The sequence below is a fragment of the Juglans regia genome, chromosome 10, assembly GCF_001411555.2.
Source record: "Juglans regia cultivar Chandler chromosome 10, Walnut 2.0, whole genome shotgun sequence".
NCBI lineage: Eukaryota > Viridiplantae > Streptophyta > Magnoliopsida > Fagales > Juglandaceae > Juglans > Juglans regia.
The window spans coordinates 5,939,829-5,963,686 of NC_049910.1; the positions used below are offsets into that span (position 1 = coordinate 5,939,829).

The 23,858-nt window shown below is 39.5% G+C and overlaps 2 protein-coding genes across 6 annotated transcripts; one reads left to right on the forward strand and one right to left on the reverse strand.

The window, feature by feature from the left end:
• The first annotated feature begins 139 nt into the window (after nt 1-139).
• Nucleotides 140-12,835, forward strand: LOC109016875 (F-box protein At4g00755-like). Of its 3 annotated transcripts, none has more exons than XM_035694976.1 (6): nt 140-322; nt 1,041-1,214; nt 10,573-10,986; nt 11,091-11,254; nt 11,644-11,762; nt 12,445-12,835. In XM_035694976.1, exons 2-6 carry the CDS (start codon nt 1,079-1,081, stop codon nt 12,686-12,688), a joined length of 1,077 nt encoding a protein of 358 aa, XP_035550869.1. In that variant the 5' UTR covers nt 140-322; nt 1,041-1,078; the 3' UTR covers nt 12,689-12,835. The 3 variants fall into 3 exon arrangements, with proteins under 3 accessions (XP_035550869.1, XP_035550868.1, XP_035550870.1); XM_035694975.1 differs by having other exon boundaries at nt 1,045-1,214; XM_035694977.1 differs by having other exon boundaries at nt 145-322; nt 1,045-1,214; nt 10,666-10,986.
• A 314-nt stretch (nt 12,836-13,149) lies between these two features.
• On the reverse strand, nt 13,150-23,042 carry LOC109012120 (probable transcriptional regulator SLK2). 3 transcript variants are annotated; one of them, XM_018993619.2, is made up of 10 exons: nt 22,938-23,042; nt 20,989-22,300; nt 20,125-20,256; nt 19,765-19,813; nt 16,864-17,078; nt 16,721-16,789; nt 15,939-16,039; nt 15,087-15,180; nt 14,913-14,982; nt 13,150-14,330 (listed from the first exon to the last, which is right to left on the reverse strand). In XM_018993619.2, the coding sequence occupies exons 2-10, from the start codon at nt 21,958-21,960 to the stop codon at nt 13,417-13,419; spliced, it is 2,616 nt and encodes an 871-aa protein (XP_018849164.2). In that variant the 5' UTR covers nt 21,961-22,300; nt 22,938-23,042; the 3' UTR covers nt 13,150-13,416. The 3 variants fall into 3 exon arrangements, with proteins under 3 accessions (XP_018849164.2, XP_018849167.2, XP_018849166.2); XM_018993622.2 differs by having other exon boundaries at nt 13,417-14,330; nt 20,989-22,013; XM_018993621.2 differs by having other exon boundaries at nt 13,417-14,330; nt 20,989-22,017.
• Nucleotides 23,043-23,858: the final 816 nt, after the last annotated feature.

The window sequence follows — 23,858 nt, forward strand, 5'->3', positions numbered from 1 at the left end:
TAATTATAAATTATATAAAGATTTTATAATTTTTTTTAAAAAATAAATACGAAATTTATATAAAAAATAAAATAAACTCCGTACTTTTTCAAAAAATTACAAATACTATAATTATATCTACCATTCCACGAAATAAAATAACGTTTATAACTTCACTTCTTTTCCGCTTCCGTTTCGGTTCCAGCGCGTGGCGTATACTCTTTACCATTCACAATACCGAAACGCAGTCGGTGGCTCCGACTCCCCCCCCCCCTCTCTCGCGCGGAGAGGTTTCTTTCATCGTTAGATCCGTCTCCTCTCTGTAAGAAAGATTGCAAGGAAGGTAAAATTATTCTCTTCATCTTTTGTTTCCGTAGTATGCCCACTCTCCTTCTCTGTGTTCGTTGCGTCTGCGCGTTAAAATCTTTTATTTGATTGTGACATTGATGCGTTGTCTCTGCCAAGATGTTATGAAATTGCATCTGACAATCATTTTATAAATATTGGGGCATTTTCTAACTTTTTCCTTCATTGGTTTCGGTTCATGTTGATTGTCGTAAAAATTTTGCTTAGAAGACGCTATTTTTGTACAAGCTTAATTATAATTAAGACAAAAAAAACATCTTTTTTGAAAGTGCCGAAGAAATTGTAGCTTTTATTGCTATTATGCTATAGAACTACTGCTTTCTTTTTCCTAGTCAAGGACATAACTCATGTGGAAAATGGGCTGGAAGAAAAAATATAAAAACGGTGATTCCTTTTTTAATTGTAAATAGATTTTTTTTACAGAGATATTAATATAACAAAAGTGATCAAAAAAATTTCAGGTCGCTGTTTTGTGTGTTTCTCTGGTACTTGTTGGTTTTTTTAACGAGTAATCTTGTTGGGTTTTAACAAAATGATGCGACTTTTTAAGATTTTCACAATGCTAATCAGGTTCTGAGGTGCTAATAACTCTTCAATCACGGTAGAGTTGCTAATTAATTAATGACAAAAAGATTATCTTTCTTATTTTGGAAAATTATTTATTTATGTAATATGATCTGTTCCTCCGATACTAGTCAGGTTTCAAGTTGCTAGAAGGATTCATAAATTTAATATGCGTAGAATGGATAATCGAGGTGACTTTCTTCAATTGCTTGGACCTGACGTGTCAATAGCGATTCTCAACCATTTGGATGACCCATCTGACCTTGTCCGCGCTTGCTCTGTTTCAAGATCTTGGCACCGATTTGGTAAGCGTTTTGGATTAAATAATCAAGTTCAGTTAGGTTTAATAGTGTGTTGCTTAATGCTCTATGGTCAAGGTGCTGATTTTGTACATTTTAATGTTTGCCACGTACTCTTATGTCATTGTTTTAATTGGAAATATTGAATTTTACTTAAGTCCTTGATGCTTTTTTATCAACATGATGGATGCCATTTTCCATCTTATGTTTCTTCTACACAGTCACAAATCTTAGTGTACAAAGTCATGGGTATTGGACAATTGAGTAGGCATGTATACACAGATTCAGATTTTTTTTTTTTTTGTCGTCGAGGTGGCTGTGATGGGGTCTTGCAGCGAAGTTATCATTGATCACAAGAGACTTTTGCGTTTAAGAGGGAAAACCCATGGTGGTGGAGAATCACAGAGTGTAGTCGCTGAGTGGTGAAGTATATCTCTATCGATCATGAAGCTTTGGTGTGGTTGGCTTCAATGGTGAGGGAATGTGTGGTTTGAGTGGGCTCTTTTGAGTTTCTCATAACTCGTAGAAAAGGGAACCAGGTGTTTCTGGCGGGGTCAAAATTATCATGGCAGATACTTTTCTCTATCGGAGTTGGGTCATGAGAAGAAGCGAGGCCTGATAGTGGTGCTGGAAGGATGGAAGGGGGAGGGCTGGAGGAATTTCGGTGACACCTTGAAGCTTCATCCTCTGGTTTGTGCGAGGAAAACAGAGTTAGAGGAGGTTTGGGAAGGTGGGAATAGGCAGGGATGTCAAAGGAGTTTGGCAGAGGTGGTGGTCCTCCACGGGTGCTCTCACAAGCATCGATGGTGTATCAAGTGGTTCCTCGGCCTTACAGAGAGGTACTACTAGGGCAGAAGGTGCTACTTCGAGCCACGAAGCCTACAAAGAAGGTAGGCCTGCCAAGTACAGATGACCTTTCCATTTTGGCTGAGGCACAGAGTTGTGAGGGGAGTGGCAGGGAAGTGGGGGGTTTGAAAGAGGGATGGTTATTGTAGGCGTTGGCTGAAATGGAAAGTCAAGTGGAGTGTTTGTGGGATTATATCACTTGGCTTAAACGGTGCGTTAAGGGGAAGGGGGTTATGTAGATGGGCCTGGGCTTGGGCCGGGGGTTAGGGACAGGGGATATGAGGCTGCCTGATCAAGTTGGGCCGTCCAAGGATAATGGGTTGAGCCAGGGTTTAGGCCCAAAAGTCTGGACGGTGAAAACCGGAACTCGGCCGATATTTCGGTCCCGGGCCTTAGCAGTTCCTCCACGGTGCCGATAAGTGTCCCACCAGACCCAACCCCAGCACAGAAATTTCGCTGGTCACCGATGACCATCTTGGTGGGTCGGCGCAGTCTCATCGACAAGAGGCTAGTGTTGTTTCTAAAGATCTCGACGCTGGGGTTGTTTTTTACAGGGAGTTTAGGGAGCTCTCAACGGAGCCCATCTTCCTGGCGACGAAGGTACCCATGATGGAGCTTGTCCCATGGTTGGGTGACCTACCCCTTTCGGGTGTAAACGTAGTGGGTGGCTTGGGGAGTACAACAAAGGTGTTGTTTGTTAAGGTGCAGTCGGCATACTCCTTAGGGGATGTGATGTCAGTTGGCTCATAGAAGGGCGCTGATATAGGCGGCAGAGATACAAATGTTGCGTAGTCAAATGGTTTCTCAGATGGTGTTCGGATGGTGGTTTGTGAGAAAGGGGGTGATAAATATGAGCTGGGTAGTCCTACCCCACTATGTGCTATTCTACTATCCTACGAAAATAGACCGGCTTTCAGTTGGAGGCAACAGGGTTGTAAGTAACAAGATAGGCCTGAATCCTTTAAACTTAGAAAAAAGAAAACGAAAGATTGGATTTGACCATGTCCCTATAATCAGATCCAGGAGAGTATGGCGGGTCAAAAGGAAATCTAGGTTATTTGAAGCAGGGTCTACATCGGGTCGGCGTAGAGACATCAGTGGAATGTCATTCACCTATTTTTTTTTCATTTGCCTCATGTAACACAAGATAGACACATGGTCAGTATTACACCCTTGGTTCCCAAATAAACTATGGCTCCCTCGTCAGAGTTGAAGGAAAATGGTGTAGTGCCGAGGTCTGAAGGAGATGTAGGACCCGCTATCACCCCAGAGGTAAAGGGAAATTGCGCATTTAATTCAATGATCCATTATATTAATTACATTAAATTAGATTAATTACATTAATCTGAATAATTATATTCTCTATATTCTATATTAATAATTAGATTTTCTATATTAAATAATATAGATATAGAATAAAATATTATAGAATAATATTGAATAATATTATTCATAAATATTCACTTTAATATAGAAGCAATTAATATATTAATATAATAGAAGCAATTGATATAGATTATAACTAGAGATAATATAGAGATAGAAGCGGGTAGCGGGAATCGAACCTGCATCGTTAGTTTGCTGCCACCCTAGAATCTCCAATGGAGAGAACCAATAGAGTTGTTGGAGAACCTATGGGTTTGGCGTTGGTGCCTTGTCTAGAGTCGGAAGAGTGCAGTTAGATACTATGTTTGGGGATAATGTTGCTCCCCTGGTCTCTCTTCCTCCAATAGCAGACTGGATTCTGCCTAAAGTTAACGAGATTCAGCAGTTTGTAGGAATCTCACATAGAAGATGTGAAGATCAATTTAAAGAACTAATCACTGCGATTGAGGCAAGCCACACGCTTGAAACCAAATCAAATTTCAAGAAAAGCAGGGAGTTAGAGCGTCTTTTTGGGACAATCAATTACGACACTAAGGGTGGTAGCTCAACTAAAGGGAAGTCTAAAGGGAGGGTATTGTGAAGATGGGAATCAAGGGGTTGGGTGTTTGGGTAGAGTTTCAGTTCTACGGAAAACAAGAGGTTGGGGTCGGGTCTGGTGTATTTTGGGTTGTTTTTCCACCAGCTTTTTGTAGGGGCTTTTTGGGTCATTTTGGGTAATGTGTTTTCTTTTATACATTCAATGTACTTGGTTTCTCCTTTTGATATATATAATTTGTTACTTATAAAAAAAATATTATGATAACAAGGAGAGTAGTAGTGGAGGGAAAGGTTGAAGGGGCGGGGGGGTTGTTTATCTTTTGAAACCTAGAATCTTATCATGGAATGTTAGGGGGATCAATGATGTTAACAAGCGACTTCGCATTAGATCCCTCATCTGTAGTTGGAAAGTTGATGTTGTATGTCTTCAAGAGACTAAGCGGTGCTATGTCAACAGAAATATTATTTGAAGCCTATGGGGATGTTCTTGTGTGGGGTGGAGTTATTTAGCTTCTTTAGGCGCTTCAGGAGGGGTGTTGTTGATGTGGGATATGGGAGTGGTGGAGTCAGTAGAGGATTGTATTGGGAATTATTCAGTGGCTAGGTCTTTCAAGAATATTGAGGATGGGTGGAGGTGGGCTCTTGCGAGTAGGGCTGAAAACCGACTACCTCGGTTCATTTGTGTGCAAAAACCGAAACCGACCGAGCACCTCTTTTTTGGGGGAGAAAACCGGCTAAAACCGACCGTGTAAGGGAGTAAAACCGGCCGGACCAGTTGTCGGCCGGTTCACAGTCGGTTTATCGGTTTGTGGCAGACTCTGCCAGTGTGAGAAGATAAACATCTAATTGTGAAGAGACTCAACTTTCAAGTGAGAACAAAGTTACAAAAACTGGAAATCATACCTAAAAAAAGAAAACACCGCCGTGCAGCGGACTTCGTGGGCCATGGGGGTTTATTTTAAGATGCGGTGGACTCCATGAGGGGGACGGAATTGGAGTGGGATTATAAACACCAGGGTTGCGCCATTTGCCAGAGGCTGGAACTGTAGGTGGAGGTGAAGGGCTAGAGAGTGGAGGCTGCGAAGTGCGAACTATGAAGTGTGAAGTGAATGAAATCGAGAAGAAGAAGAAGAGGCAAGCACGGGGTGCTTAAACCCTAGGATGAAATGGCACCGTTTGGCTTAGGCCAAGTGGTGCTGTTTCATTTTTTTTAAAACTACAGACCCTAAACGACGCTGTTTACATATGGGGTCGGCCAGTTCATTGGTTTAACATAGGGTCAAACCGCTACCGAACTGACCCACGTCGGTTTTGAAGAAATTGTACCGCCGGTTGACCGGTTCCTTGCCGGTTTCGAGCTCCGGCGGCCGGTCTGAGTTGGTTCATGTCGGTTTTTCGGTTTCTTGTACAGCCCTACTTGCAGGTGTGTATGGTCCTAATGCAATTCGAGAAAGGAGCTCTTTGTGGGAGGAACTGGCAAGTATGCAGTATTTATGGGACTTACCTTGGGTTGTGTGCGGGGACTTTAATGCTATACGTTTCCCGTGCGAGAGGGAGGGGGCTACTTTTTTTACAAGGTCAATGGAAGACTTCTCGGAGCTGATTTTCAATCTAAACGTGATTGACCTTCCTTTGATTGGGGGTGTTTCATGTGGTCGAATGATAGAGGGGGGTCAAGGTTGGACAAGTTTCTAGTTTCTACTTCTTGGGAGACACATTATCCGAACCTAAGCCAAAAGAGATTGCCACAAGTATGCTCTGATCATTTTCTCATCTTATTAGATTGTGGGGGCATTCATGGAGGTAGGCGTTACTTCAAAATTGAGAATATGTGGCTACAAATGGTTGGTTTTGTAGAGAGGGTGAGGGATTGGCGGGCTTCCTATTCCTTTCACGGTACCCCCAGTTTTATTGTGGTTGGTCAACTCAAAGCCCTTAAGCTAGACCTAAAGAAGTGGAACATTGAGGTTTTTAGACACACGGGTGAGCAAAAAAGTCTTCTTTGAATGAGTTGCATTCTCTAGAAGTTGGGGAGGTAACCGAGGAGTCCTCATTGAGTAAGATTGAGGTGGTGTCTGAGTTAGAAAATGTTTTGTTGATGGAAGAAATCTCTTGGAGACAAAAATTAAGGATGACATGGTTGAAGAAGGGCGACAAATATACTAAGTTCTTCCACAAAATGGCAAATTCTCACAGGCTTAATAATGTGATTGAGGTGATCCAATCAGGCAACACGGTGCACCAATATCTGGAGGTTATACAAGACCATATTGTGAATTATTATGAATATCTTCTCAAAGAGACTGCAGTGTGGCGTCCTAAACTGGATGGGCTGTTTTTTGATCAGTTGGATGCTAGTGCAGCAAGATGGCTGCAGAGACCATTTGAGGAAGCCGAAGTGCTACAGGTGGTGAGTGGTATGTGCAAAGAAAAAGCCCTTGGCCCGGATGGATTTTCTTTGGCCTTCTTTCAAGAGTGCTGGTATATAGTAAAGGATGAGGTGATGTGGATCTTTCATGAGTTTCATCTTTGTCACAAGTTTAAGAAGTCCCTTAATGCTACCTTCATTGCCCTTATCCCGAAGATAACGGGGGCCATAGAGCTGAAAGATTTCCATCCTATTAGTTTGGTAGGTGGGATTTATAAAACCATTTCAAATGTGTTAGCAAAATGTATGAGCTTGGTGATGGAAAAAATTATTTCCAAATCTCAAAATGCTTTTGTAACGGGTAGGCAAATTTTGGATTCAGTTTTAATTGCAAATGAGTGTTTGGACAGCTAGTTGAGGGATGACATTCCAGGAGTCCTTTGCAAGCTGGATATGGAAAAGGCATACGACCACGTGTGCTGAGATTTTTTTGCTATATATGTTGAGAAGATGTGGCTTCGGGTAGGTGGTGTGAATGGATCAAACATTGTGTTTCGACCGCTTGGTTTTCTGTTTTAGTTAATGGGCAACCTTGTGGTTTTTTTCAGAGTTCGTGGAGTTTGAGACAAGGGGATCCGTTATCTCATTTCCTCTTTGTTGTAGTCATGGAGGCCCTGAGTCGCATGGTGGAGGTTGCTGTTAGGGGGGGTTTTCTTGCTGGTTTTGTAGTGGGTAACGTTAACAATGAGGCTTTAACCATCTCTCATTTATTATTTGCGGATGATACTCTAATTTTCTGTGATGCTGAAAGCAGACAAATTCAAGCTTTAATGGCTATTCTATTGTATTTTGAAGCTGTTTCGGGACTTAAGAAGGTGGATTTGGGTAAGTTGGAATTGGTCCGGGTAGGGGAGGTGGCGAATATCAACCTTCTAGCTGAGTTTTTGGGATGCAAAGTGGCTGCTCTTCCTATGAAATACCTCAGATTCCCCTTGGGAGCTTCTTTTAAAGCAAAAAATATTTGGGAAAAGGTTGTCGGGCTGGAAGCGGCTCTATCTTTCAAAAGGAAGGAGAGTAACTCTCATCCAAAACACCCTTTCCAATCTCCCCACATACTTTCTTTCCTTATTTCCTTTACCGGTGGGGGTGGTTAATTGGATTGAAAAGTTATTTAGAGCCTTTTTGTGGGGCGGCATGGGTGAGGAAAATAAATTTCATCTTATGAATTGGCAAAAAGTGTGCAGCCCAAAGGAGTTGGGAGGTTTGGGGGTGCGTAACTTGATCACTTTTAATAAAGCCCTACTAGGAAAGTGGTTGTGGAGATTCCAATTAGAAGGAACTTCGTTGTGGAGAATGATTGTGGGTCGGAAGTATGGTTGTGAATGGGGGTTGGCGTTCCAAGGAGGGTAAGGGGTCTTATGGTGTGAGTCTTTGGAAATTTATTAGAAAGGGGTGGAAGGTGTTTGCAACACATTAGTTTTGAGGTTGGAGAGGGCACAAGAATTAGGTTCTGGTTTGATGAATGGTGTGGTGAGAGAGCTCTATTTTCTGTTTTTCCAGGTGTTTTCAGATTGGCTGGAAATCAGTAGGCCACTGTCTCAGATGTGTTGTGTTGAGCCAATGGTTCAATGCATTGGAATCTGATCTTTTCTAGAAATGTGCAGGATTGGGAAGTTGAGGAGATAGCAGGTTTTCTCAGCTTGCTTTATTCCAAGAGGATAGGAGGTAATGGGAGCGATAGAATGTTGTGGAAACCTTCGGGGAGTAAAAAATTTTCTATTAAATCTTTCTTTAAGGTGCTGACAAATTATCAGCCCATTGCGTTTCCATGGAAGGGTATTTGGAGAGTTCCTATGCCTCCCAAAGTAGCATTTTTTACTTGGACAGCAGCTGTAGGAAAGATTTTGACGGCTAGCAATTTAAGGAAACGGGAGATGATTGTAATGGAGTGGTGTTATATGTGTAAGAACAAAGACGAATTGATTGACCACCTTTTTCTACATTGCGAGGTGGCAAGGGAGTTATGGGATGGCATACTTAGTAGAGCGCTTGGGTTATGCCCAAGAGTGTGGTGGAGCTCTTAGCATGCTGGAATAGGCATCATCATAGCCCTCAACTGGCTGCGACATGGAGGATGGCTCCTTTGTGCTTATTGTGGTGTATATGGATGGAAAGAAATGAGAGGTGCTTCAACAAGAAGGAGAGAGCTATGGGGGAATTATGGAGTTTTTTGTACTTTCTTTAGTTCAATGGCTTTCTGCTATAGTTTTAAAGGGAGGGAATGTTCTTGAGTTTTTGCCTTTTTTTTTTCAGCTTTCTAGAATGTAACTAGGCGTCTCTTTTGTGTACTTCTTGTGTACATGGGTTTTGCCTACTTTTGTTCGATCAATGAAATTTCTTATAAAAAAAAATACATACGGATTCATCTATAATTTAATAAAAAAAAAGTCTGTATATATGGATTTAATTATGCATCCCCTAATATCCTTTTCTTTAAACGTCTATATAATTTAGTTATTTTTTTTATAAGTAGTAATGATACCACTTTTTTCGAAGAAGTGCTAGGGGCACAACTCAAGTACATTGGAGTTATATATAGGGGAGATGCCTGGTTTAAGGTTAGGAAAACAAGAGCTAGAAAAATCTATCAAGGATACAGAACGGGATTGTTGTGGTGTGATACCACATATGATAAGTATAAATGGTAGGTGGTGTATGTGATCCCACATTGTTTGGGAATGAGAAGTTCTTGCTCTTTATTAGATTCCAATGGGGCTCCAATTGTATCATTAACTAATCCTTTTGGAGTATAGACCTTGTGACTTGGGTCTTCTATTGGGGCGTTACAAATTATATCAGAGCCTATCTCAACGAGAAATGCAGGGCTTAAGCCGTCCACCTACAAGACTGGCCCGATGAGGACATCGGGAATTTAAGGTGGGTAGATTATGATACCCCATATGATAAGGATAAAGGGTAGGTGGTATATGAGACTCCACATTGCTTGGGAAGAAAATTTTTTTGCTCTTTATAAGGTTCCAATAGGGCTCCAATTGTATCATTAACTAGTTATTTTGGAGCATAGGCCATGTGGTTTGGATCTTTTATTGGGACGTTACATGTGGATCATAATCCCCTCAAACAAATATCTAAGCATGGAGGTTCTCAATTCTGGAAAAGTTCTTTCACGATCTTCGTAATATCGGGCGTTGCATTCCTTCTAGATACTCGACATCAAGCACAAATGCACAATCCTTCCGACTTTTGAACCCGTGAGTCCACTTCTCCTGCCTCCCCAAGCCACCATTAGCTCCACCAGGTCATAGCCCCTTCACAGTGAAGCAATAGTGGATTGATGGTTTCCCTACTCTTGGTTTACTTGCAACACCAATCCATAACCAATATTTGCCCGCTTCCTCAGTATATATTGTTAGGATCTTCCCTAATGCCAACGTCAAAGTGACAGAGTTCACTTCCCAGTCCTGCACCAATCCATTAGTAACTTAGTAAAAATCAGCCATTGAAGCCTCCCTGCGCGATGAGATACCATAGAGCCTCTCTCTCCATTGCATATCGCCACAGCCACTTGCCCAACAACTCAAGATTAAACACAAGCAAGCTTCTCAGATGCCTTGCTACACCCACCGAGACTGGAAATGGGGACAAGAAAGAAGTGGGGAGTTTGAAGGGGCTCTTGATAAGAGTGATCTGACCCCCTTTTGGCAAATATAGATGTTTCCAACTTAGGTCTTTGTAGTCCCAAATCGACATCCATTTTCTCAATGATGACATCCCAAATCTAGTCTGTCTTGTATTAAACCCCTAGGGGAAAACTCGAGTACTTCACAAGCAAATAAAGGACTGCATAACTTAGGTCTTTGTAGTGAGTACACGTGTCTGAGCAATGATAGCCCTGGCTCTCACTAGCGGCCAATAAGAAGTGGTTATCTTGTGTGCATGGAAAATTTACTTATTTCAGAGATATTAATACTATGATTCTCCCCTAGGGAAGCAAAAACACGTGTTGGGCCTAGTCTAGCTTATTGTATTTGATCCAAGTAATTTTAAAGGGACCTACAGTGTTTAAGGGAACATATTAATACTATGTTCGGTTTCTTTTTTCCTTTTAGTAATAAAAATGAAAGAAAATAAATTAGTATGTTATTGGCCTTTGTTTTGCATTATTTTCTTAATATATAATGATATGAGTTGCTAATCTTCATGCAGTGATTGAAAATGGCATTTGTAAGCAGCTCTTCTTGAAAATGTTTCCTGAGATATATAATGAAGCCCATATTATTGAATTGAACAACATGATAGGACCTACAAAACTCAACGGTGATAATTCTTCAGAATGGGAACGCCTTAAGAGGGATCACAGAGTATATGCCTTCTTAGCCCGAGGTCTGAGCCCTTCCATACGAACAGATTGCTTATCAGAGCCCATCAGTGCATCCAGCACTGATAATTACCCTGACGAAAGCATACGGAATACTTTGGAACCAGGGGATAGAGTTGAGAACAGGGCTTCATACTGGTCAAGTGAAGGGGAAAATGATCCTAATGTTCCCGAGACATTAACCTATACGTTGGTTGCCAATTTGTGTGTTGTTACTGAAATCCGTGTGCAACCGTTCCAAGGTAATTCTTATACCCTGTATATTTGTGTTGTAAACTTACTTTGATGTTATTCTGACATGAACATTTTCCTAATTAACTGACAGAAAATTCTGTTTACATATCAGCATTTTTTCAGTATGACTACCCTATATATTCATCTAAAGCTGTTCGATTTAGAATGGGCTATCCCAGACGTCCATTGGAATTTAACAATGACAAGTTAGCTTCGCACGAATGGGGGGATGAGATTATTTGGACATACACATCACCAGAATTTCCGATGGCTCAGGTGTGTTGCACTGTCTAACGTGGTTAGCTTACTTATTGTTCAGTGAGGAAGTCAAGTGATGGGGATTTTTTGGCACTTTCTTTTGGTTACTTGATTTGCTAAAGAATAACTAAGCTTTAGAAAAACAAGAGTAACTGTAGAACGCTTGACCTGCATTCTTTTGCATATTCTATACGGTAATTCAAAGCCTGTTTTTTTTTTTTTTTTTTTTTAATCCTGGAATTGGCACAATTATGCCTTATTAAAGGAATATTTTATGATCATCATAGAATACAGTGGTAATTTCAGTAAGAAAGCATATAATTTTTCTTTTTAAAGTGCTCCACATTAATTTGCAACTGCATTGCCATATCGAATGTATAGGTTTGCTTGACGTTATTGTGAAACAGGAGAACTTCTTGCAAGCGTTCAAGTTACCAGAACCTGTTCTTTGTATTGGAGGGATTCTGCAGGTTGAGCTATTGGGCCGGGTTCAGAGACAGGAAATGGATGAGTTATACTACATATGGTCAGTTTCTAACAATTCTCAATCTCTCTCCCCTCCTGCCCATAGATGGTGTTTTGAATTTAATACTTATTTCAAGAGTCCAAACAAAACTTAAAGTTTGTATGAAAAACTGTTTCTTACTCCTGAGAAAAAAGGGGAAAATGTAGAAGAGTTTTCTTTTCCAAGAAAAAGACTGAAACTCTGTTTTTATTAGTAGGAAAAAAATGAAACTCAAGTCTCAAAGTAATTACTTTTCTAGGAAAAGAAATACAGTTCCTAAAGCTTAACTAATAATTGTTTTTGAGAAGTGCTCTACAGTCACAATGAGATTGCACAAAAAAAAAAAAAAACCTATAAACTGACATGGTTTAATTTGATACATTAGATCTACTTTATAATAAAAATAGATTTACAATCTAACATATTACATCAAGCCACGTCAATTTGTAGGTTTACTTTTGTGGAATTTCTTTGTAGCTAAAGCATTTCTCATTGTTTTTAGCCTCCAAACTTGGATGCTGTATTAATCTGTTTGCCCCTTTTGAGTATATTTTTGTTGTGTTTACTGTCCTTTGGAATATATTCCTCTTTAAGTCTGGACCACTCTTATAAATTCAAGTCCAACTGGTTGCGTGTGCTTTGCTTTTGAATATACTAAGGCCGTTTGTTTCTTTCTTTGTCTGGGTCATTTTGTGTGGTGCAGCGTCTCCCATGTTCAAGTTCTGGGACGACCACTCTTACAACCGTTTGATATCGAAGTACTTGATCCCTCGGGATCGTGTGCCTTAAATTACAACCTGAAAACAGAGTGTTGCAAGTCTTCAACACAATCACATGAGACAGAGGCAGCCGCTCACGTGCGCGGATTTACTGATATATTGATGCAGCTGCTCGGGAATGGGGCTGTCGTCGCCGACCATGAATCAGATGAAGAGCCGCCAGCCTAATGTATAACAACTGCTTACTTTCCATTTCTTGTTTTGTCTTTTAAATAAATCCGGCAGAGTCTGGAGATAGGATATTACTGGGTAGTACCGAGATGATTATCCCTGATTTTCAATGTTATTAATGTACTTCCTGAGTTCACCCACTAATATCAATCAACTACCGGGCAAAATTTATCTGGTAGAGGCGGGTAGCTCCCTGCATGGAACCCGAAACCTACCCTTCATTTTACACAAGGATAAAAAGTGCCAATCTTATGCACGGAATGGGAATTTATTCTGCAGGGATGGATTTGAAGGGCCCTGCCTTGGAGAGGTTCCGACATTTAAAAAAAAAAAAAAAGTGTGCCAATCTTATGTCTCAATTGTCATCAGAATCAAAGGAAAATGGACAATCGACGATCAGGGTTGAGGAGTTATGGAAGCGTATTTAAGCCAGCCATAATGGAGCCGACACACTGATATGAGTAGAACTCTAGAACTGAGACATGTAAATATCATATATTAATAGGAAAATGTTGTTGAAGTTTTTGAGCAATAGATTACACTTGCAAGATTTTGGAGAAGAGAAACAGACCTACTTGGGAACAAGTGCGTGATGTCACGACAAATTCTGCAATTAATAGGGAAAAAGAAAAGGAGAAAGAACCCAAGATCCTATACAAACAGATGTGATGGACACTTGCCTCCCACAGCAGCGAATAAATTGATTGGAATAAATTGTATGTTAGTCACGCCTTCCAGCCATAACTCATATTATCATCGAAGTCGCCATTTAAAAACCCGTTTTCCGTGAAGTCATGGGATATATCCGGCATTACTATATCATCCGGCAGATGGAGATTCTCTGACATATCTGGAGATCTATGGTTGAATCCATTGTTGCCACCCACTGCAGAGTCACTGTTTGAAGCAGCTTTGAAACTGTTACTCCGACTTGGAGCAGGTCCATTACTTCCCGATGCTGTGTTGGCGGTGGTCATAGCTGCTACCTTAGGGTTGCCTCCAAATCCCAATCCATTCCTTGCCACACTTCCATTTATATTTGGCCCGGCAAATGATTGCTGTTGCACTCCACTGTTGTTAGACATCTGCAACAGTTGCTGGAACATCTTCTGTTGCAAGGCCTCGTTGCCCTGGGAGGTCTCTGGATGATTTTGTTGGAACGTGTTAGAAGCACTGAGCGAGCGTTGCTGCAGTTGCTGTGGCTGCTGCGGCTGTTGGGGAGGTAAATGGGGACTAGAAAAGCCACTAGATGGTGAATTCTGCATGGATCCTGGTATTAAAGCAGCTGCCCCTTGGAGGCTTGAAGATGGACTCCGGTTAGAATTATTGAAGGGAGACAAAGCCTCCTGTTGAACTGAGTTAGGATTTGAATTCATAGAGTTCTGCCTCATGAGAAGATTCTGGTAACTGGTCAGTGCCAGAGCAGCTTGTGCCGAACCACTTAAAGCTCCTCGGCCAGCCATGTTATGACTGTTACTTATTTGGTTATTCAGTCCGGGATGTAATGCCATTAGCTTATTGAGGGTGCTCCGGTCAGTTGGAAGACCCTGAACATTTGCTAGTTGCTCCATCTCCTGAAAATTATGCATCTGGTGGAGCTTGGCTACAGAGGCACGTCGAGGATAATTTTTCAAGCCCTCTGCAAATGAAGTGTCGCAATAAGATCCAAAATGAATCAATGGTTTCATGTTTAGCATGCCTATTTTCTACAGACAATAATAGGATAGGCACGAGCAACAATTACACAAAAATCATGAGATTCTTCCAAAGAAGAAAAAAAAAAAAAAAACAGTTCCATAAATATCATATTCTTCAGCAGCTTGGGAAAGAGGGAATGTCCACCCAGACCTGTTTACACTCTATTGAGAAAGACTTCACAAATGAAGGAAACGAGAACTGCATATTCTGACAGATGGGAGATCAAAATAAAATCTACTCCAAGTCTCCAATCATTTTTCATAAACAAATTTAAAATTAAATCAAGAATGGCACTGGCTTAGCTTCTATAATGTTTAAAATGATTACTTCATGCAGTGGGTAAACATGAGTACGACTTAGATCAAGCTTCTAGCTCATCAAACCGATTAAAGTTTTGCATAGTAATATCAACGTTTGTTTGAGTTTCCCAAGTGCAAGTGTATTTTTGAGTCATGGCTAGCAGTGCAAGTCTTCATTGAGTTACAAAAATGATAGGTAATAACAAAAGCCACAAAGGAATTACCAATGGGCCCGACTTTGTGCTCACGACAGAAATCTATCAGATCTTTCATGCTATTGACAACTTCAGAGATCTGTAAAAGTTGGAGGACAACCATAATAAAGCTCAAGATGAAAGAATAATAACAATTCCATTTTTACACCATATTTCATGAAAGAAATAGATAAAAATACATACTTGCAAACACCTCACATATCTTTTGGAAAAACCCAAGTCATTCAAAGATTGTAACTCCAAACTCTTTGAAAGCTGGTGCCCTGCTGTCAGTACCCTGGAAAAAATCAATTGACATGACGTCAGTGCAACCTCACACCACTCAGGGTCAGAATTAAACATGTTCAAAGACCCAATCCATAAAACCCAATTCCAATATGTATGATGAAATTCAATAAATCAACTCCTTCCACCTATAGCTAATTTTTTAGGCTGTATCCAAGAATAGTATGGCTCATAATAATCCATCCTAAGTAGAACCTATTATTTTTCATTAATCCAGTCTAGGCTCAACCTGCAGCTGTAACATAACCCTGGATGGTGGTATTTAATTAGCACTCGGTAAGAAATCACTTCAGCATGCCTTTAACATTCAAAGTCGGTAAAAAAGTTTTTGACAAGTAGCTCAGTAAAAAGTTAGAAACCAAAAAGCTTTTCAAAAGGCATCTAAGAGTTTACTTTCCTTTCTGGTGCCCCCTGTCTTTATAGGGCTTTATCATCCTCGCAGAGCATTTACATAACTGATGCTCCCATAGAGATATTAGAATATTCCACTCATCCCATTGTGAACAAGAAACACTTCAGACTTGGTAGTGATTTCCATAATATGATAAGAGGACAAGGGCAGGCAAAAATCTCAAATACCTCCAAGTGATCTACTATATCCACCAACAGGCTAAGTTGGGGAGCTAGGATCCCTACATTATTAATCCACTACTTGAGCAAACTATCCATTAGAAGGAACAAGCTCCAGCTAAAAAGGATTGAAAAAAAAGATCAAGCCACTGAGGAAGTTTATGGTTTGATTTCACTCACATATTGCTGTTTGTTTGTAGATCCTGCTGAGAAACCCCATCAGATCCACTTTCAGCAATTGTACTCTGGCATTTCTGTGCAACCTGAACCAATTGATTCACCTGTAAGAGAAGCGCCATTAGGACTTCTATAATTGTTTCTATTTAGCATTCTAATAGTTTTTTAAGTATGTCAAGCACCCTAATACTATCAAGAACCAAGGGTATATGATGTTATACACAAACCAGGAACAAAGCAGGGAACCGAATGACAATCTTATGAAACTAGAAATTTACACCTATAAGATGAAAAAAATGGAAATATATCAATTTCATGGCTAAGCCTCTCATGAATAAAACTAAATTTTATGACAAGCTCAGTTTTTAAGAAGGCAAGAGTCGTGAATTCCCAAGCTTTGGTCTGAATCATCTGACAGAACTAACATGTTGTAGGAATTATGTTTGTGGACTAATGAAGCGAAGTGCATGACCAAAACTCGTATTTTCACTTTCTACATTAGACCGAAGTAAACATCCTTTTTAGAAAAAGCTTCAAGGCCAATCCCCCATATTTGGAAATAACCAGAGCCTTTTGTAAAAAATGAAAACAAAGCCCACTTCGATTGCTCACGCATTCCTTCAATCAAAACACTTCTCCTTTCTTTCCTTTTTTCTTGAGCAATTCAGTTGATATACAGATTCTTGTTAGAAAACCTTGCTTTCTCATACGAATGTTTATGTCAGAAAAAATCCTTACAAGTGGATGAATAAAGCAACAGTTGGTAAGGTGTGTGAAATTAATACCTGTGGTGCAACCAACCTACGAGGAAGAAGTTCTTCATGCTGCCGTGCACAAAATTCCCAAGACAATATCTGCAAAATTATAACAGTCCAGCTAAGCAGCAGAATATAGAGATTAATTAATATGAGTTTACAAGATTTATTACCTTCAGATCATGGGTGAATATGATACGAAGCTGACCCTCACGAACAACACGAAGTTGCTCATAAACACTCTCTTGGACAGCTTTTCGATATTCTAACATCATTATTCCAGAAGCAAATCTACATTCCCGTGGCAAGTCCAAAAAGAGAAGCTCATCAATGACCCCACTGCCAAACTTGATCTCATTAAGTCTAGGAAGCACTTCAAACGTTGCCTCTGAAATAAAGAAAAAGTATACTTACATTTAGTCAGCAATCCCCAAATGATAAAATCCTGGCACGCAAATATTTGAAGCAACCTTACCATTATGGTGAAGTTAGATTCAAGCCCTAGGCATACTGTGAGACTAAGAAAATCAGTTAAATTATTGAATTTAGTTCTGATAGGGCCCTTCATAATTACAATTTAATGTTAACTTGATGCTTTTTTGTAACAGAGTAATGTCTGTACCTGTCTCCATGGAGTTTCTTAAAATTTGCAAGGTTTCTTTAACTTGTAATTTCTTGAGTATTTGGGTACATGAAAGCAGTAGGAATCCATGAATGTTGTAAATACCTGGATCTCCTTTTATATAAGTAATGTAAATTTTATTAAAAACCTCTAGAGGCACAACCTAAGTATATAGGGAGTATACAAAAGGATACACAAAACTAGCAACAAGAATATTGATTAGATTCTAGTAGGCTGGAGAATTGGAAATTGTTGTGATTAGTCATCCGAACATAGAGATTGTTGAAAATTATGGCTTTGAGTTTTGACACCGTATCTCATGGTTTTAAAAAGTGTGGCATTAGTTTCTTGCCAAATACACCACGTTAAGCACAAAGGGACCATCCTCCAAACATTTTATTTCTATGGCCACCACAACGATTCCACTGACATGCTATAACTCTCCAATGGAAGGTTCAAACCATATAGTCTATACTCCAAAAGGACTAGTCAATGATACAATTGAAGCCCCATTGGAATATTATAAAAAGCAAGAACTTCTCCTTCCCAAATAATGTGGAATCTCATACGCCGCATACCCTTATCACTGAAGAGAATGGGGGGTATCACAATCTCCCCCTCCGCCCCCCCCCCCTTTTATATACCCAACGTCCTCGTCGGGCCAATCCGTCGTAGGTGGCACAGCTCAAGTCCCACATTTCTAGTTGGGATGGCTCTAATACTATTTGTAACGCCCCAATAGAAGACCTAAACCACATGGCCTATGCTCCAAAAGGACTAATCAATTATACAATTTGAGCCTCATTGGAACATTATAATGAGCAATAACTTCTCTTTTCCAAGCAATGTGGGATCTCATACACCACCTACCCTTATCACTTAAAAAAATGGGATATCACGTGGCCATCCACCACCCATTGGGGCATAACCCACTCAAATCCAAATGCACCACATTAATACTTGGATCTAACCATGCTTGTTCATAGCAGTTTCAATATTCAAATTTATATGCTAGGATTACTAGGTCAAGGTCCTAGTGCAATTATAATGAGTTTCTGGCAGCCTATAAGTATCTACTTAATCACTTCAAAGGTCTTTTCACAGGTTATTTTAAAGGACTATGAGATGCAAATTTAATCCTAGGAGGATGGCCTATGGGAATCCGAGTGCAGTGCCCTGAAACATTCTTTCTGGCAGGCATCAATCAGTGCTACTATTTCTGAGGAGATCAAGTTTAAGTGATATTCCAGCTGCAATTATATCACTAAGTGATTGAATGATGCAATTCTAACCCTAGGCAAGCGACCTAAAGGAATCCAGGCATGAAACCAATATTCTTCTGCAATTACCCACATTGTATTAACCCTTTTAAGCCTGCCATCAAGGCTTGTTAACTACTCCCCAAATACCTGAACACCCTACATCACAAGCCCAAACATTTACAACAAAGATTCAGGACCCCAAAAAAATCCAAAAACATTGATCTTCTCATCTAAAAACCAACCATACCCATCCTCTTACCATTTAGACCCTACACATAGGTTCTTTACTTAGCCACCACTAAACCCATTCAAAACAGCTCTAATATGAACCTGTAGTGCCGTCCTAAATCATATACTATCAACATTAAATCCACATAGCAACTGGAGAATATTATCAAAGGTTACATTCTGTTTTAAACAGCATCTTTGCCACTACACTTTATTTGACTATGAACCTTAGGTCACCTGAAGAGAGGTGGTAAAAAAATAAAATTTGCAAAATAATAATTCAAACAAAACTTTCAAAATATGCGAGAAACGATCCATGAAAAAGGATACACCTAAGCAGCATACAAAGATGAGTTTGTAAAAGAAAAGGGGCAAAGTGAAAGACAAATGATGATGACTTCTTTTTTTTTTTTTGATAAGTATGATGAATTTTTTTATAGGTGAAAGAGAAATGATGATGAAAATAAATTTAAGGAAAAAGCATAATTCCAATACATCAAGCTCTACCGAGCAGTAGCTAGAGCACCCTTGCAAAGTTTTTCAGTGAATTATATTTAAGGTTTCATTTCTTGTTGGAGATAATATGACTGTGCTATGCATCAGTTGTTATGAGCTATTTGTTGGTTAACATACACTTGCTCAACATATACTTCCTGTGTATATGAGCTATGCCTATTTCATTTGCATCAATAAAATTTACTCTTACTTCTAAAAATAAAAATTAAATAAAAAAATTCTCAACAAGCAACTAATGCTTTATTCTAATTCATACTCAAAAAGCATAGAAATAATTTTAGCTGTCACTAATACAATATATCTATCAAAATTACTACCAGAAAAGGATTAATGCCCCCCCCCCCCCCCCCAAAAAAAAAAAAAAAAGGGAATGAACATAGCATAATCACAGTGCAATGGGAAGTTTCCAATTAAATTGATCCCTACGAAGATTCTATTTTTCTTACCAAATCCCCTTCCAGATTTGGAACCACAGATATCACACTGCCAAGCATCCTGGAAAATAAAAGAATAAAATTAAAAATATATATATATATATGCAAGAAGCATGTTCTATTATTTAGATTAAACACCGTTGTCTAATTACATACCATTAATAAAGTTAATCAGTATAATTGCAATAGAAACATGGATACAAGGTCATGGTTGATTAATATAAGAATCAAGTCATGCAATGAATAGAAAGAAAATATTTTAGTTTTCATTATAGGATAAACTTTACCTGAGGCAATTTAAGTTTATGTGATAAGCTTATTTATTAAAATAGAAAAGAAAGAATAGATCCCCAGAACAAAAAAAAAACTGACCATAGCTGCCTGGGGAAAAACACATAGTGCATGATGCCCCACGTTATCATATAATGACAAGCACCATCTTTTCTTTGCACGAGGAGAGTAATACTCTGCCACAAACTTCCTCCAGTACAAAATATTATTTTCCTGTAACATGAGGGATACTTAAAATAACGAAAAAAAAATTACCAAAAAAAAAAACCTTCAACCTTCAGAACTACCCAAATTAACAACTTAAAAAGAAAAGAATATTCATCATGTTCAAAACACACTAGGTCAAGAAAAAATATAGAAATTTCATACAAATGAGAGGAGAATGTTAAAGAACTTCATGTAAAGCAGAACGTATGTTTTGCCCCATGAAGAACCGATATGGATGAGTCAACTTTTGGAAATCAAATATACAATTCAGCAGGTAAACTTTTATGGAATAATGTGTAAGAAATGGTTTTAAATATTATGCTAGTTTTCTGTTCAAAAGCGCATAAAAAATCATAATTAAAGGACCTAGTCTAGAAGCTGTAAAAAACCAAAGCACACATGGTCCATGATCCATATTAGAGATACATAAAAAATTTTGAATCTTGAAGTTTTCTTCCTGAAAGATTAGATAATGTATTTTACCTTCAAAGCTGTTTTCCCTACAGAATTCCAACTTTTAACCTGAAAAAGATTCATGCTGTGTCCTAGCAATATTTTGCCGTATTCTTAATAAATAACTCTTCCTGTTTACCGACAGATATCCTATATGTACTCCAAAATATCCAAATATGCATTTGGATCCATATCAGATACTAGTACGGAAGCTATTTCAAAGTATCCATGCTTTATAGGTCTTATCAGATAAGGACATGAAATGATGAAAAAGCAACTACTCACCTGTGGCCGTTGCTGCTGATGATATAGGTATTGCATCAGCCGGCGAGCACATACACCACTGTCATAAGAACGCTTCACACCTGATATTGGCGGCATTGCTTGTTGTTGCAGTTGATGCCTCAACTGCATCTGCTGCTGATGCTGCTGCTGCTGATGATGATGATGCTGCTGCTGCTGCTGCTGCTGTTGCTGTTGCTGCAACTGGGCTCTCTGCAACTGTGGCATAGACTGCAGAATCTGTTGCTGTTGTCGTAATCTCTGCTGCTGAATCAACGCTTGTAATTGTGGATTACGGCTTTGTAATTGCATAGTGTCCTGTCTCTGCAGTAGCTGATGTAAAACCTGCTGCTGTAAGATATCTTCTTGCTTGATATCCAGCCGGGGTTTCTTCTGCACCTGGGATAAATTATTTGGATCTTGAATAAAAGCTCCAACTCGTGCACCCATGGAAAGGGAAGCTTGGCCAGTCTGTGATGTGGGTAATGACATAGCACTTGAAGCACCCTGTGGCTGTTGCTGATTCTGCTGCACATGTTGTGCATTCTGGTCTTGATGAGAGTTTTGCTGCAGTACAGAAGATCCGTCCATAACTGAAGAGCCCGAAATGCTAATGTTATTGGATGAGAATGACAAAGGTGATGCTGGTAAACGCAAGTAAGACTCCGTATTGATGCTGGCGCTTCTTTGTAAACGGGGAGCTCCTGAAAGTGCAGAGTTTGCATCTGTCACCAAAGAACTCGCCCCAACACTTGGTCCAGAGTTTGCCACACCATTCAACGCAGCATTGCTCATATCCCCCGAAACAAGACCCAGAGTTGAACGGCCATGTCCAGGAATTGAATTAGAAGAGTTCCCAAAAGATGAGCTCAAGTGAGAATTAACTACAACCTGAGACTGCCCATCTCCCTGGAAGAATATTCCAGAACTTGAGGAAGATTGGGTTAACACTCCAGCCACTCGAGAAGGTGTCATGGGGGGCACTGCCCCGTGGTGGCTGGAGTCTAAGTAGCTCTCAAGAGCCAGACCTAACTAGGGTATGTACGTACAAAAAAAATTAGGCTCAACCCAGTTAATATGATCCAAAAACAAAACCCATGCCAGAAAAACCCCCAAAATATCTCCACAAGTACAGCTGGAAAGTAAATAATAGTATATTCCCACTTCACCAACCAAAGATTAAACACATTTTGATCCCTTGTATCTCAGATTTCCCCAGTCAAAGTACGAATTTTACAAATCTAGAAGCTCTAGTGCGTTCGAACTGCACGAAATTTTTACTCTGTTTGAGCTTTCAACAATTTGTCATGGGGATCTAAAATAAACAAACCAAAAAACAACATTAGATGTAGATGAATATCCTAGCTAAATATAGAAACCAACACGAAACTCTATAAAATGCCTTACCCAGTTTAATCAAAAACTAAAAACACCAAATCATTCTAGAACTAGCCCTTGAAAAAAGGGGAAATTTTTCCCAACAATTCAACCAAAACCCTAATTTTTAGCCATAAACAGTGCCTTTAGCACAGACCAACAATTTCCCTAAAAACAATCATACATTAAAATTGAACTAAAGAAGTAATCAAGTTGCGTGACCATAAAATTGAACTAAAGAACTATCCATTGATCAAACTAACCCCAAAATCTATTGCTTTGAATCGTACAAATTAAAATCCGTTCCGAAACAGAAATAGCTCCAATCAAATGAGAAGTTGCACGGTTTTTTCAACTCTAAAACCCGGAGTAAAACATGCTAAACTAAATTAAACACTTGTTAACCGATGCAGCTGGAAGATCATAAGCTAACGAAGAAAGCTTTAAGAGAAACAAGTTCAGAACAGATGATGAGCTTCTACAGTTCCAGAGATCGACAAGCAGACAAAAAGAATAAAATTATCACCAAAAAATAGATGAAAAAACAGTAATAAATACCAACAAAAGCTACTGACCTTGGAAACGCGAGCTAACAATAACAGAATGCTTGGCTTTCTTGAGCTTCTGCTTGACTATGAAACTGTGGAATCGAGAGAGAGAGAGAGAGAGAGAGAGGGGAGTGAGCGCATTGATGAGGCTGTTTATATACCTAGCGGGAATTGCAGAGAGGTGGGTTACCGGCTGCACTGGTTTCGAGCTCTATGCCACCGGTTATGTCCGGTGAATGGTGGGACACGTGCCGTGTATCTGTTGGCAAGGCGTAGACGGTGTTAGATCGCCACGGTCGCTAGCGAGGTTGTTTGACCACGTGGCAGGGTTTCACTGGTTAACCTTCGGGGGGTTGCCTATGGCCTATTGTAGATTGTGAGGACTTTAACCGAGTTCGGTCTCCCTGGACTTTATTAAAGTCTACAGCCGAGGAATCCAAGCGTTCATAGAACAGCAGGCTGCCACGTCACTCCCCTGCGGGGTAATGTGGTAATTTGAGGCTAACCCCAGGGGTAGTCTAAGTTCTAACGCCTAAAGTACAAGGAAAATCGATTTTTGGCTGGGTAGTGGTACTAAAGTGCTTAGCAGATAGAGTCATATTACCAGGACTGTCACGTGTGAAATCACACGCATGATAGAACCAACCAAATCCTCGTGCGGCTTCAAAACTTTTGCATGTATATACCTTTGGTTTTTTTTTTTTTTTTTTTAAAAGACTGAAAATATTTTACCCACTTTGAATATTAGATAAATATTTTAACTACAAAATAATAAAAATAATTTTTCAAATTGATATGTATTGATGTCATATGTAAGATAGTAAAATAAATCTGACGTATTACATAAAAACGTCAGTTTATAAATTTATTTTTATGAAATCTTTTTGTGAATATAATACTTTAAATACTAATAATTTGCTTTATCTTTGTACCTAAAATTAAAAGCTT